Here is a 16,070-nt window from a genome sequence, read left to right as displayed (position 1 = left end):
TACGAAAAAATAGGATAAATAGTAGAGTTATTATATAAGAAAGTTGAATAAAGGAATATATATATATATAATTGTTTAATAGAGAAGGACAAAATGAGAGAAAAAGTAAGGTAACAATACGATATAATATAATACTACCAAATTGACCCCTCGCATAGCGGGAGCCTTGGCGTAACTGATAAAGTTGCCGCCATGTGTCCAGGAGGTCACGGGTTCGAACCGTGGAAACAACCTCTTGCAGAAATGCAGGGTAAGACTACGAATAATTTTCCTTCTGCAAGGGTAGGGCTACGTACAATTTTCCCGAATAGCGAGAGCTTAGTGAACCCCGCGAATAGCGAGTATAGTGAGAGACCCTGCGTGAATAGCAAGAGCTTAGTGAACCCGCGAATAACGAGTATAGCGAGAGCTTAGTGGACGCCGCGTAGAGCTTAGTGCAGGATGCTGCCTTTTTACCAAACTGAAGTAACAAAATATTTTTCTTTTAATTTTATATGACTTCATCTTACCAATTAGAAAAAGTTACTGTTTCAATATTTTGCTAAATTTTCATATGGCTCAATTTAGCCTTTACAAGAACTGAACTAGGTTTACTCCATGGAAATGGAGAGGAAAGTCAAGGCGAGAGGAGACAGACTCAGCGATTTGCCCGACGGAATTCTACTCCATATCCTCTCTATGTTGTGGTGGGACTGTAAAGCAGTTGTGCGCACCAGCGTATTATCTCAGCGATGGCGGTTTCTTTGGAAGTCCGTGCCAGTATCTCTCGATTTTGAGTCCCCCAATAGCTACAGCGAAAAGGATTTCATAGCTTCCACCAATAGAGAGCTTTATTATTGGAGGTCGTGCCAGAAAATCAGAAGATTCAGGGGCTCACTCTTTAGGTACGACAATAGTTATGTTAAAGATGTTGATTTATGGGTACATTTTGCAACTAAAATTGCTAATGTTGAAGAATTTACACTTCTATTTGATTCGGACAATCACCCAAAATATGAGCTTCCTAATTTTGCATATAAGAATACGTTGTTGATGAGTTTGATTTTAATCAACTGTGAACTGAAACCTTCTGGTAGTGTTAACTGGAGTAGGTAGTCTCATGTTTCTTTCAATCGCGTCCCTAAACTTGACGGATAATATGTTGGAGAAGATATTATCAGGTTGTCCTAACTTGGAGCAGTTGGAACTGGATTGTGTTTTGGGCATTAGTCGTTTGGAAATCAGCTGTGTGAAGCTGACATATTTGAGCCTAAAGATTACCAAAATGAGAATCCTGACCTTCGTCTCGAAATATTAGCCCCCCATATTAAATATTTTGAACTTTTGGGGTTCTGCGATGAGATACGCTTGAGAAATTTGGCTTCACTTGTCAGTGCAGTATTATGTTCAAATTTTGACTATATAGTAGATGAAGAACGCAACTCGGAGGCGGAGAATGGCTATTTGAAGGAACTTCTTCATAGTGTTGCCAATGTCGAGGATCTTGAATTGGGTCCCTGGGGCATCGAGGTTCATTCATACTCTTCACTGTCTGAAATTCAGACTTTTTATTGAATTCATCTGCTTAGTATCATTAATGCCACTCCTTAGTATAATTTGATAACTAAGTTGGTAATTGAAGAATTACATTATCATGGCCAATTTGGTTGGACAGTGGCAGGTGACTGAAACTAGGCCTCTTAGCAATACTTTGGAAGAAGAACTGTGAAAATAAAGAGTTTGTAATGGATAGTAGGGGTGTTCATGGTTCCCTTTGGTACAATTTTATCTTAAAAGGATGACATACCAATTAAGTCGATTTTCTAAATGTTTAACCAAATCAAACCAAACATAGTACAAATATATCGGTTTTGGTTTCGTCGGTTTTTGTCGGTTCGGCGATTTCTTCTAGTTTATGTATAATGTTTTTGAACACTAAAGTCAGAAAGAGTTTTGGGTGCCAAAACATTAAATTTTTCGGCGCCCGAGTGGAGAAAATAAAAGAATAAGATTAATGACTAGTGAAATAAAAAACAGATAAAGAAAGGAACGGAAGAGAGGAAAAGGATTATAAACAAGTTGGAACAAATAAAAACATAAAACGCCATGTTATAAATAGAAGAATCAAACTACTTTACTAGCAACAATTAAGACGCAATACCTATAGTTCTCCTTGGGTTCACTACTTAAAGTCCGAGAACGCAGTCCCAATTCTCATGTTAGTTTTGCGTACCAACGGATGTTGGGTTTTCATTGTAATTGAATCAAGAAACTAGAGATGAAAATCAATACTTGGATGCTGCTGTTACTTCCTTTGTCTTGTATTTCCTTACTAATTTCTTCCTCTTTTCACCCCGAATTATAATAGTACAAGTGTTAAACCTCTTTAAACATTCAGCGTTAGAAAATTTCAAAGCTTGAAAAGTAGTATTTTGTGTGTGTGTGTTGTTTTTGTTTTTATTTTTTTAAAGCTAAACCAAACCAAATATTGTCAGGCTCTTATAATTTAATGCCAAAACATAGATCGGTTTATTAAGTCGTTTTGGTTCAATTTTTCGATTTTCTTTGAAACCCCCTAATTGACAAAATAACCCATAAATCTGGATTGATTTACTCTCATCATGCTTTTAACTCATGTGAATGGGTTCTTCAAAGTGTGTAAAAGGTTCATCTTTGGATTTCCAAACCAACCTTGAACACTTTGATGTGGCAAAAACTAGTCGTATGTCCAAGTTATTCTTCTGAAATATTCAGTAATCAGCATGTCATTAATTAACAGTGTTGCATTTCCTTGTTTTGACATATTTGGTTTATAAGTGCCTTTCCATACTGGAGTTGAAAGGCTGGCAATCATCACCATCAAGCCGGAAATATTTAAAACTTGACACAGCCTTAGAACAATCGGACGTCCTTGGAATTTGCAGCTTTCTACAGAGTTCGCCGGATCTTGAGACATTGGTCATTGACTGGTATAATAAAAAACGAAGAGTAAGTTTCCTGTAGACCTATATTTTTGTTACTTCATGTTATTAATATCAAACAACTATTATTGTAAGAAGAAGACAATATATATCAGCATATTTCTGATCTAGTACTTTAGGAAAAAAAATCATAGAACTTATTGCACCCTTTCATGTAAGACTGTTAGAGGAACCTTGTTGTTCTCTCAGTTTGTTTTCTTCAAGAAAATAGTTCAACTTGAGTTGCTGTCATGACCCGAATTTCCCCTCCGGGAGTCGTGATGGCGCCTGCTAATGAGAGCTAGGCAAGCCAAACCTTAACTACTTCATTTTCATATTACTTCTTTTAGCAAACATAAGGCGATAACATGATAACAACGGAACTTAAATAATTAAGCGGGAGTTAACACTTAAATATCTAAAATCTACGTCTATTACAACTTTTAAAACCTCAAATACCCAAAATTTGGTGTCATAGTGTCATAGACTATCTACGATTACTACATACAAGGTCTGAAGAAATAACAGTACACTGTTTCTGAATAAAAGGGAAAATGAAACAGGAAACAGAGATAAAGGGAGACGGCAGGGCCTGCGGACGCGTGCAGGTCTACCTTAGGTCTCCGGGTGGACTGAAGGAAACACTCCAACTACTGTCCGAAAGCTGCTCCGGGATCTACACACAGTGCAGAGTGTAGTATCAGCACAACCGACCCCATGTGTTGGTAAGTGCGTAGCCTAACCTCGGCGAAGTAGTGACGAGGCTAGGACCAGACTACCAAATAAACCTGTGCAGTTTAAATATATACAGCGAAAAAGAAATACAGAAATAACCAGTCAATGTGGGAGAGGGAAACATGTTGTGGGGGAGATAACAGTTCCGAATAGAAAGGCATCAAGTAAGGAAAGAAGCAACATAACTCGGATATCAACAAAGAATTAGAAATCAACAATTTGCACGGCATCACCCTTCGTGCTTTTACTCTCGTCCTCACCAAAGCAATTGTATAATAAAAGTGTGCACGACATTACCCTTCGTGCTTTTACTCTCGTCCTCACCAAAACAATCATATAATAAAGATGTGTACGGCATCACCCTTCGTGCTTTTACCCTCTTTCCTCACCATATAATCAATAAAATCGGCACGGAATGGTACATCGTGTGGCATGGCATCACCCTTTGTGCGTTACACTCTTTTCTCACAATAACAAACAATGCACGGCATCACCCTTCGTGCTTTAACACTCTTCCTCACCCAAACAACAATCCCAAACAAAGGGGCAATGGAATAAACAAGATCATATAGGAATCCCGGCAAGGGAACAACAATTAAACAATTAAATCCAGGCAAGGGAACAACATCAATAATATCAACATCCCGGCAAGGGAGATAACCAATAAAGCAACAATATCTTTAATAATTCTTTCTCTTTCTTTCATTTTTATTTCATAACTCACTTTACCACTTGAGCCAATGCTCCAAAGGGTTCCATCGTCTCATATACTTTCACAATTCGTAATATAACTTGAGCCAATGCTCCTCGATGTTCAAAGGTCACAATTCCTTCCACAAACTTTTCACAACAAATAGAAATCATCACCAAGGCATGAAAGATATAACGAAATCAAGATATTCACCATATAGAGACTCACGGTCATGTTAGACACCAACGTATAGATACTCGTCACCATGCCTATACGTCGTACTCAACAATTACCACATAGCAAATAGGACTCAACTCCTAATCCATCAAGCTAAGGTTAGACCAAACACTTACCTCAAACTTCCACGGCCAACTCAAGCCTCACCGCTTTTCCTTTTGAATTCGGCTCCAATTCAATTGTATCTATACATAATCGACTTCATAACATCAATAAATGCTAAACAATTCAATTCCAATGCCTAATTATAGCTTTCTAATCATTCTTCCCAAAAATTGACCCCGGGCCCGCTTGGTCAAAACACGAGATTCGGACCAAAACCCGATCACCCATTCACCCACGAGCCCGAATATATAATTTGTTTTCAAATCCGACCCCAAAACGAGATTTAAATCATAAATAATCAAAAGCCCTAACTCTACCCAAATCCCTAATTTTCTACCCTTAATCACATGATTTAGGCCTAGAAATCTAGTGGGTGTTGATAAAAATGGAAGAAAACAAGTTAAAGATTACTTATCCAAGAGGTTATGGTGATTAAATGCTTCAAAAATCGCCTAAGAGCTTTAGAGAAGAAGATGTTTATGAAATTTTGTAAAAATCCCGTAAGTGTTCTGTGTTTGAGACTTTAAAACAACTGGGCAAAAATGTTCTTCGCGTTCGCGATGGGTTAGGCTGGATAAGCCTTCACGTTCGCGGAGTAGAAACTCCTCGAGCCTCGCGTTCGCGTTCAAGGTGTCGCGTTCGCGTAGGGTAAATTGCCCCACCCCCAGCCCAGGCTCACTTGGCCTTCGCGTTCGCATGGTCACGATCGCGTTCGCGAAGGGATAGCCCCCCACTGCCTCGCGTTCGCAACCTGAGCTACGCGTTCGCGTAGAAGGAATCTGGCACCTGAGATATTTGCCCTACGCGTTCGCGAGAGGGACCACGCGAACGCGAAGGGTAAAATCCCTAGGCACTCAACAACAAAAACCTGTAACTTTTCTTAAGTCAAAAACCTTCCGAAACACATCCGAAACACACCCGAGCCCTTGGGGCTCCTAACCAAACATACGCACTAACTTAATATCATCATACAAACTTATCTGTGCGATCAAATCGCCAAAATAACCTCAATAACAACGAATTAAACCTCAAAATCAAAGAATTTTCTCAAATTTCTTAAAACATCAACTTTAGCAAATTTAGGTCCGAATCACGTTAAATGACATCCGTTTTTCACGACATTTTACAGAAATGTCTTAAATCATATATAAGACCTGTATCGGACGCCGGAATCAAAATACGGGCCCGATACCATCATGTTCTAATCAAATTTAATTTCAAATTTCTTGAACAATTTCAGAAAATAATTTTCTTTAAAAATTCATTTCTCGGGCTTGGGACCTCGAAATTCGATTCCGGGCATATGCCCAAGTCCCATAATTTCCTACGGACCCTCTGAGACCGTCAAATTACGGGTCCGGGTCCGTTTACCCAAAACGTTGACCGAAGTCAAATTTACTCATTTTATAGCTAAATTTTATCATTTTTCACAGATTTTCATATTTTGGCTTTCCGATTACGTGCCCGGACTGCGCACACAAATCGAGGTGATGATAAATGAGGTTTTCAAGGCCCCGGATACACAGAATTTAATTTAAAGGTCATCACATTCTCCACCTCTAAAACAATTGTTCGTCCTAGAACGGACAGAAGAAGGAAGTACCTGAGTCGGGGAAAAGATGGGGATAATGGCTCCGCATATCGGACTCGGACTCCCGGGTCGATGCCTTAGGAGGCTGACCTCTCCCTTGGACACGAATAGAAGGAAAACTTTTCGATCTCAACTGACGAACCTGCCGGTCTAGAATAGCTACTGGCTCCTCCTCATAAGACAAGTCCTTGTCCAATTGGACAGTGCTGAAATCTAACACGTGGGATGCATCGCCGTGATTTTTCTGGAGCATGGACACATTAAACACTGGATGCATGACTGATAAGCTCGGCGACAATGCAAGTCTATAAGCCACCTCTCCCACTCGATCAAGAATCTCAAACGGGCCAATAAACCTAGGGCTAAGCTTGCCCTTCTTCCAAATCTCATCACGCCCTACATAGGCGACACTCGGAGCAATACCCGCTCACCGACCATGAATGCCAAATCACGAACCTTGCGGTCTGCATAACTCTTTTGCCTGGACTGAGCTGTACGAAGCCTATCTTGAATAATTCTGACCTTGTCCAAGGCCTCCTGAACCAGATCCGTGCCCAACAACCGAGCCTTTCTCGGCTCAAACTATCCAACCGGAGACCGACACCGCATACTATATAAAGCCTCATAAGGAGCCATCTGAATACTCGACTAGTAGCTGTTGTTGTAGGCAAACTCTGCTAAAGGCAAAAACCGATCCCACGAGCCTCCAAAGTCAATAACACAAGCTCGGAGCATATCCTCAAGAATCTGAATGGTCCGTTCGGACTGCCCATCCGTCTGAGGATGAAATGCTGTGCTCAACTCAACTTGAGTGCCCAACTCTCGCTGAACTGCTCTCCAGATCCGCGAGGTAAACTGCGTACCTCGGTCCGAAATGATAGACATAGGCACACCATGAAGACGAACAATCTCCCGGATATAGATCTCAGCTAACCTCTCAGAAGAATAGGAGACTGCCACAGGAACGAAATGTGCTGACTTGGTCAGCCTATCAACAATGACCCACACTGCGTCGAACTTCCTCCGAGTCTGTGGGAGTCCAACAACGAAATCCATAGTGATCCGTTCCTACTTCCACTCGGGAAGCTCAATCCTCTGAAATAAACCACCAGGCCTCTGATGCTCGTACTTAACCTACTGACAATTCAAACACCGAGCCACATATGCAACGATATCCTTCTTTCATTCTTCGCCACCAATAATACTGCCGCAAATCCTGATAAATCTTCGCGGCGCCCGGATGAATAGAGTACCGAGAACTATGGGCCTCCTCTAAAATTAACTCTCGGAGTTCATCCACACTAGGAACACAAACTCGACCCTGCAATCTCAAAACTCTATCATCACCTAAGGTAACCTGCTTGGCATCTCCGTGCTGCACCGTGTCTCTAAGGACACACAAATGGGGATCATCATACTGCCGATCACGGATACGCTCCAATAATGAAGAACGAGCGACTGTGCAAACTAGCACACGGCTGAGCTCAGAAACATCGAACCTCACGAACTGATTGGCCACAGCCTGAACATCCAAAGCAAGCGGTCTCTCACTAACCGGAATATAACCGAGACTGTCCGTACTGGCTGACTTCCTACTCAAAGCATCGGCCACCACATTGGCCATTCCCGGATGATATAAGATAGTGATATCATAATCTTTCAACAACTCCAACCACCTTCTCTGCCTTAAATTCAACTCCTTTTGCTTGAACAAATACTGAAGACACTTGTGATCCGTGAACACCTCACATGCCACGCCATACAAATAATGCCTCCAAATCTTCAATAATGGCTGCCAATTCCAAATCATGAACCGGATAGTTCTTCTCATGAATCTTCTAACTGCCGCGAAGCATAGGCAATGACCTTGCCATCCTGCATCAGCACTGCACCTGGCCCAATACGAGATGCATCACAATAAACTGTATAAGGCCTTGAACCTGTGGGCAAAACCAACACTGGTGCCGTAGTCAGAGCTGTCTTGAGCTTTTGGAAGCTCGCCTCACACTCGTCCGACCATTTGAACTGGGCACCCTTCTGGGTCAACCTGGTCATCGGGGCTGCAATAGATGAAAACCCCTCCACGAACCGACGATAGTAGCCTGCCAATCCTAAGAAACTCCGAATCTCTGTAGCTGATGCTGGTCTAGGCCAGTTCTTGACTGCCTCAATCTTCTTCGGATCAACCTGAATACCCTCTGCTGATACAACATGACCCGGGAATGCAACTGAACTCAACCAGAACTCATTCTTCGAAAATTTAGCATACAACTGACTATCCCTCAAAGTCTAAAGAACCACTCTGAGATGCTACACGTGCTCCTCCTGGCTGCGGGAATATATCAAAATATCATCAATGAAGACTATCACGAACGAATCCAAATAAGGCCTGAACACTCGGTTCATCAAATCCATAAAAGTTGCTGGGGCATTTGTCAACCCGAATGACATAACCAAGAACTCATAATGCCCGTACCGAGTGCGGAAAGCTGTCTTAGGGACATCGGATGTCCTAATCCTCAACTGATGGTAGCTAGATCTCAAGTCAATCTTTGAAAATACCTTGGCACCCTGAAGCTGATCAAACAAATCATCAATCCTCGGCAATGGATACTTATTCTTGATTGTAACCTTGTTCAACTGCCGGTAATCAATACATTCTCATCGACCCATCCTTCTTCTTAACCAACAACACCGATGCACCCCAAGGCGAAACACTGGGTCTAATGAAACCTTTCTCAAGCAAGTCTTGCAACTGCTCCTTCAACTCTTTCAACGCAGGCAGGGCCATACGATACAACGGGATAGAAATGGGCCGAGTGCCCGGAGCCAAATCAATGCAAAAGTCAATATCCCTGTCGGGCGGCATACCCGGCAGGTCTGAAGGGAATACCTCAGGATTTTCACGAACAACGGGCACAGAATTAATAGAAGGAACCTCGGCACAAGAATCACTAACATATGCCAAATAGGCCAAACACCCCTTCTCGACCATACATTGAGCCTTCACATATGAGATAACACTGCGGGTAGAATGACCAGGAGTCCCTCTCCACTCTAAACGAGGCAAACCCGGTAAAGCTAAGGTCACAGTCTTGGCATGACAGTCCAAGATAGTGTGGTAAGGTGATAACCAGTCCATCCCCAATATGACATCGAAGTCGACCATGTCCAGAAGCAACAAATCTATTCGAGTCTCAAGCCCCCCAATCACAACTACACAAGAGCGATGGACTCGATCTACCACAATAGAATCACCCACCGGTGTAGACACATAAACAGAAACACTCAATGAATCACTAGGCATGACCAGATACGGTGCAAAATAAGATGACACGTACGAGTATGTAGACCCTGGATCAAATAACACTGAAGCATCTATATCACAAACCAGGACCGTACCTATAATGACTGCCTTTGAAGCCTCAGCCTCGTGCCCGGCTGGAAGGGCGTAACATCGGGGCTGGGCCCCACCACCCTGAACTACCTCTCTGGGACGGCCTGCTGCTCGCTGGCCTCCACCTCTGGCCTCCACCTCTAGTACCTCTACCTCCACCTCTAGCACCTCTACCCCCACCTCTAGCTGGCTGGGCGGGCTGTGGAACACCTGGTGCCTGTACCATAGCACGAGAACCCTGATGTTGAGAGCTACTTGGTGCTCGAGGGCAAAACCTGGCAATGTAACCCGTATCACCACAAGTGTAATAAGCCTCGGCTGCTGAGACTGCTGGCCCTAACGACCTGAATGACCACCCCGAAAACTCTGAAGCGGCGGTGCACTGATAGGAGCGGGTGGTGCACTGTAGGACTGCTGATCAGAATACTGCATCTGGGGACAACGGCTACCTGAAGCACCGTGAGAAACCTGAAGTGCTGACTGAAAAAGCCTAGGAGGATGGCCTCTACCATATGAATCTCTACCTCCAGACGAGGTACCACTGAATCTGCCTTGAGTGACGGGGCCTCTTGTTTGACCCCTGACCACATCTCTGTGACAGAATCATCTCCACTCTCCTGGCCACATTGGCCGCCTCCTGAAAAGTGATCTCATTCCCAACCTTCCTAGCCATCTGAAGGCGAATCGACTGAATAAGACCGTCAATAAACCTCATCACCCTCTCTCTCGGTGGGAAGTATGACGAGAGCATGGCGAGCCAAATCGATGAACCTGGTCTCATACTGGGTAACCGTCATGGAACCCTGCTGGAGGCGCTCAAACTGCCTCCGATAGGCCTCTTTCTGAGTAATGGGGAGAAACTTATCCGGAAATAGCTATGCAAATTGCTCCCAAGTCAAGGCTGGCGATCCGGCTGGTCTAGCCAAACAATAATCTCTCTACCAAGTCTTGGCGGATCCAGACAAGTGAAATGTAGCAAAATCAACCCTATTGATCGCAACAATACCCATGTTCCTGAGAACCTCGTGGCAGCTGTCTAGATAATCTTGGGGATCTTCCGTAGATGCACCGCTGGAAGTAGTAGTGAAGAGCTTGGTGAACCTATCCAGCCTCCACAAAGCATCGGCAGACATAGCTGCTCCATCACCGGCCTGAGCTACCACACCCGGCTGTACTGCTTTAACTGGCTGAACCGCCGGAGTCTGAATCTGAGGAATTACCTGCTCCGGAGTGCGAATAGCAGGAGTCTGGGCCCCTCCTCCAGCCTGAGAGACGGCTGGTGCTACAGGAAGCAGGCTTGCTCGTGTGACACTCTCCATGAGGCCCATTAGTCGGACCAAAGCATCCTGAAGGACTGGGGTAGCAATAAACCCCTCTGGGACCTGAGCTGGGCTCACCGGAACTGCTGGGGCCGGAACCTTCTTATCAAAGGCAATCTGAGGCTCCGCCACTGGTGCTGCTGCTCGGGACTGAGCTCTGCCCCCACCTCGGCCTCTAACACGGCCTCGCCCTCTGTCCCTCGTGGGAGCTGCTGCTGGAGGCTCGGGCTGCTGAGCGGTGGATGAGGAAGCGCGTGTTCTCGCCATCTGCGAAAGAATAGAGTAGAAGTTCAATTAGCTTTGAGAAACAAAACCACACGATGAGAAAGAACAAATGTGAAGTTTTTCCTAATTTTGTAGCTTCTGGGGGATAAATACAGACGTCTCTATACCGATCCCTCAGCTCTACTAAGCTTGTTTGTGAACTGTGAGACCCATGTAACCTAGAGCTCTGATACCAACTTGTCACGACCCGAATTTCCCATTCTCGGGAATCGTGATGGCGCCTACTAATTAGAGCTAGACAAGCCAAACCTTAACTACTTCATTTTCATATTACTTCTTTTAGCAAACATAAGGCGATAACATGATAACAACGGAACTTAAATAATTAAGCGGGAGCTAACACTTAAATATCTGAAATCTACGTCTATTACAACTTTTAAAACCTCAAATACCCAAAATCTGGTGTCACAGTGTCACAGACTATCTACGATTACTACATACAAGGTCTGAAGAAATAACAGTACAATGTTTCTGAATAAAAGGGAAAATGAAACAGGAAACATAGATAGAGGGAGACGCCAGGGCCTGCGGATGCTTGCAGGTCTACCTTGGGTCTCTGGGTGGACTGAAGGAAGCACTCCAACTACTGTCCGAAAGTTGCTCCGGGATCTGCACATAGTGCAGAGTGTAGTATTAGCACAACCGACCGACCCCATGTGCTGGTAAGTGCCTAGCCTACCCTCGGCGAAGTAGTGATGAGGCTAGAACCGGACTACCAAATAAATCTATGCAGTTTAAATATATACAACGTAAAAGAAATACAGAAATAATCAGTCAATGTGGGAGGGGGAAACATACTGTGGGGGAGATAACAGTTCCGAATAAAAAGACATCAAGTAAGGAAAGAAACAACATAACTCGGATATTAGCAAAGAATCAGAAATCAACAATTTGCACGGCAGCACCCTTCGTGCTTTTACTCTCGTTCTCACCAAAGCAATTGTATAATAAAAGTGTGCATGGCATCACCCTTTCGTGCTTTTACTCTCGTCCTCACCAAAACAATCATATAATAAAGATGTACACGGCATCACCCTTCGTGCTTTTACTCTCTTTCCTCACTATATAATCAATAAAATCGGCACGGAATGGTACATCGTGTGGCACGGCATCACCCTTCGCGCTTTACACTCTTTTCTCACAATAACAAACAATGCACGGCATCGCCCTTCGTGCTTTAACACTCTTCCTTACCCAAACAACAATCCCAAACAAAGGGGCAATGGAATAAACAAGATCATATAGGAATCCTGGCAAGGGAACAACAATTAGACAGTTAAATCCCGGCAAGGGAACAACAATTAAAAAATTAAATCCCGGCAAGGGAACAACATCAATAATATCAACATCCCGGCAAAGGAGATAACCAATAAAGACCCAATATCCCGGCAAGGGAACAATTTAATAATTCTTTCTCTTTCTTTCACTTTTATTTCATAACTCACTTTACCACTTGAGCCAATGCTCCAAAGGGTTCCATCGTCTCATATACTTTCACAATTCGTAATATAACTTGAGCCAATGCTCCTCAATGTTCAAAGGTCACAATTCCTTCCGCAAACTTTTCACAACAAATAGAAATCATCACCAAGGCATGAAAGATATAACGAAATCAAGATATTGACCATATAGAGACTCATGGTCATGCTAGACACCAACGTATAGATACTCGTCACCATGCCTATACGTCGTACTCAACAATTAGCACATAGCAAATAGGACTCAACTCCTAATCCATCAAGCTAAGGTTAGACCAAACACTTACCTCAAACTTCCACGGCCAACTCAAACCTCAAACACCACTTTTCCTTTTGAATTCGGCTCCAATTCAATTGTATCTATACATAATCGACTTCATAACATCAATAAATGCTAAACAATTAAATTCCAATGCCTAATTATAGCTTTCTAATCATTCTTCCCAAAAATCGACCCCGGCCCCGTTCGCGGAGTAGAAACTCCTCGAGCCTCGCGTTCGCGTTCAAGGTGTCGCGTTCGCGTAGGGTAACACTTGGCCTTCGCGTTCGCATGGCCAGGACCGCGTTCGCGAAGGGATAGCCCCCCACTGCCTCGCGTTCGCGACCTGAGCTACACGTTCGCGTAGAAGGAATCTGGCACCTGGGATATTTGCCTTACGCGTTCGCGAGAAGGACCACGCGAACGCGAAGGGTAAAATCCCTGGGCACTCAACAGCAAAAACCTGCAACTTTTCTTTAAGTCAAAAACCTTCCGAAACACACCCGAGCCCTCGGGGCTCCTAACCAAACATACGCACTAACTCAATATCATCATACAAACTTATCCGTGCGATCAAATCGCCAAAATAACCTCAATAACAACGAATTAAACCTCAAAATCAAAGAATTTTCTCAAACTTCTTAAAACATCAACATTAGCAAATTTAGGTCCGAATCACGTCAAATGACATCCGTTTTTCACCAAATTTTACAGAAATGTCTTAAATCATATATAAGACCTGTATCGGACGCCAGAACCAAAATACGGGCCCGATCCCATCATGTTCTAATCAAATTTTATTTCAAATTTCTTGAACAATTTCAGAAAACAATTTTCTTTAAAAATTCATTTCTCGGGCTTGGGACCTCGAAATTCGATTCCGGGCATACGCCCAAGTCCCACAATTTCCTACGGACCCCGGGACCGTCAAATCACGGGTCCGGGTCCGTTTACCCAAAACGTTGACCGAAGTCAAGTTTACTCATTTTATAGCCAAATTTAATCATTTTTCACAAATTTTCATATTTAAGCTTTCCGGCTACGCGCCCGGACTGCGCACGCAAATCGAGGTGATGATAAATGAGATTTTCAAGGCCTCGGAAACACAGAATTTAATTTAAAGCAAGTGATGTCACAGTTGCTTTGACAGAAATTGATATTGTCGCTCTCAAAATTGTTTGAATCATTGAATGAGTAAGCCAGTTCTGTATTTAACTTTTTTGGTAGTTGTAGGATATAGGTGTTTAGCAAGAGATAGTATTCATCTTCATGTGAGGAGATAGAAGGATCAGCTCTTTTTTTTTAATTTAAAAAAATGATCAGCTACACTGAATCTTTTTAACATTTTTTTTCATGTAAGTAACATTTGCTAAACGCTTGACATGTTCTGTGAATCTAAAAATTTGTCACCCTTTTTTATCCACACAACTCCTCGACTTTTTACTTCCATATAAGGAAAATAGCAGGTAATATAGCGGATTCTTTCCTGTAGGACCTGCTGTCAAGGTACACAAATGAGGATGAACGCATTAAGAGGTTCAAGACACATAATTATAACTGCTCTTTGCTACATTTGAAGACCATCAAGATCATTGACTATGATGGACCACTAAGTGGAAATAAGTCTGTACTACCATTAATAGAATATTTGCTCAAGAATGCAACAGCCCTAGAAAAGTTCATCATTGCTGCCAAATTCGACGGGAGTGATGTGTCTCAGGATTATGTTAAAATGGCACAGGAGTTCCAAAGCTTTCCAAGATCCTCTCCGCATGCTGAGTTGTCTTTTCGTATTGACAATCTTTGATTCCTATTATCTGTATTGATTCCAACATACCTGACACCTGTTACTTTATGTTTGGAACTGGTTTTTAGTTGATAGACAAGTCTAGGATTGTACTTGTTAGTATCCAAGGACTTGTTTGTAGTTCTTCATGTCTAAGTAACAATGTGTTTATTCCCTGATCACCATTTAAGAAGCTTGCCCTAAATGTTTTGTGATTTCTATTCATATTGCTAAATCCTGATGATATACTTATCTATGAAAATTTTTAAGGTTGAAAATCATTCTGCCAAATTTTAATTGGTGGAAAAGAAACTTTGAAATATTTTAACTCTCCCACCACCTTTTCACACAACTAGAATAGTTGTTCTCTCCCACTTTATTTCTTTTCTAAATAAAAAATTGGAGGGAGATGGCGAGGAGGTTGCTTTCTCCAAGAAGGTGCTAGCCTGGATTGCTCATAGCATTAGAGTTGCTCAATAGTCATACAATGTATTATACGAAATTCATAGAGTAGAAACCCTTGATATGAATTCTGGTGCAATTCCCACGGCATTTATAACAGAACCTCTTTCATAGTCAAGAAGATCTGTAGGCCTTGATGTTGCACCTGTTATAGAGTCAATCCCATTGCACATATCTCATCTTAATGTTGCGATCAGCCCATCAAGTCAAAATCCAAGAATTTCAGGTAGTTCAGATCCCAAGTGTCTGTACTGTAGAAACCTGCTTCTTTTTCAGGTTCTTCGTCAGTGTCCCCTGGATCTGAGCACAGACTCTGAGAATGCAGCAAAGCATTCTACCAACGAGGGAAAGATCCCTTAGGGTCACTTTTCGATACTATTAATAGATCTGAAAGAAAACTGGTAGACATTGAGAATAATGTTTTTCCAGAGTATGGTGGAGTTCCAAAGGAAAGGAAGGAGAAAAAGAAATCAAGATTCTGTTTAGGTGTGGTGAAATAAAGAGAATGCTTGTGTGTGATGCAAAATGTTGCAGCAATTGTGGGCTCAGAGAAATGGGTTCAATGCCTGAGGGGCGCAAATGTGTAAGTTTCATAGGTGAGCCAATTGATGAGTCAAAGAGGTTCACACTTGGCAAACATTGCTTAGCCCCTTGGCAGTCAACAGCTTTGGCTTCTTAATTTAACAGGAGGGAGAAAAACCTGACAGAATTGCGAGTTCAAACCTGAATTTTACTGGGAAATTTAGTCCTCAAGCAAGCAATGGAACCACGCAGGTCTATATCGAT

At 42.7% G+C, this 16,070-nt stretch overlaps 1 protein-coding gene across 2 annotated transcripts; it reads left to right on the top strand.

The window, feature by feature from the left end:
- Window positions 1–541: 541 nt before the first annotated feature.
- On the top strand, window positions 542–15,034 carry LOC104231704 (F-box/LRR-repeat protein At3g26922-like). Of its 2 annotated transcripts, XM_070165571.1 has the most exons (4): window positions 542–884; window positions 1,374–1,509; window positions 2,797–2,967; window positions 14,529–15,034. In XM_070165571.1, exons 1-4 carry the CDS (start codon window positions 598–600, stop codon window positions 14,841–14,843), a joined length of 909 nt encoding a protein of 302 aa, XP_070021672.1. In that variant the 5' UTR covers window positions 542–597; the 3' UTR covers window positions 14,844–15,034. The 2 variants fall into 2 exon arrangements, 1 of the variants encoding a protein (XP_070021672.1); XR_011404576.1 differs by lacking the exon at window positions 1,374–1,509.
- Window positions 15,035–16,070: the final 1,036 nt, after the last annotated feature.

The sequence above is a fragment of the Nicotiana sylvestris genome, chromosome 12 (assembly GCF_000393655.2).
Source record: "Nicotiana sylvestris chromosome 12, ASM39365v2, whole genome shotgun sequence".
Classification (NCBI taxonomy): Eukaryota; Viridiplantae; Streptophyta; class Magnoliopsida; order Solanales; family Solanaceae; genus Nicotiana; species Nicotiana sylvestris.
This window is presented reverse-complemented; position numbering and strand designations above follow the sequence as displayed.

Coding starts and splice junctions, on each gene's coding strand:
- LOC104231704 (XM_070165571.1), top strand. CDS start 598: ATGGAAATGGAGAGGAAAGTCAAGGCGAGAGGAGACAGACTCAGCGAT. Junction 885..1,373: donor TTCAGGGGCTCACTCTTTAG/GTACGACAATAG, acceptor TTCACTTGTCAG/TGCAGTATTATGTTCAAATT. Junction 1,510..2,796: donor TGGGTCCCTGGGGCATCGAG/GTTCATTCATAC, acceptor TTGGTTTATAAG/TGCCTTTCCATACTGGAGTT.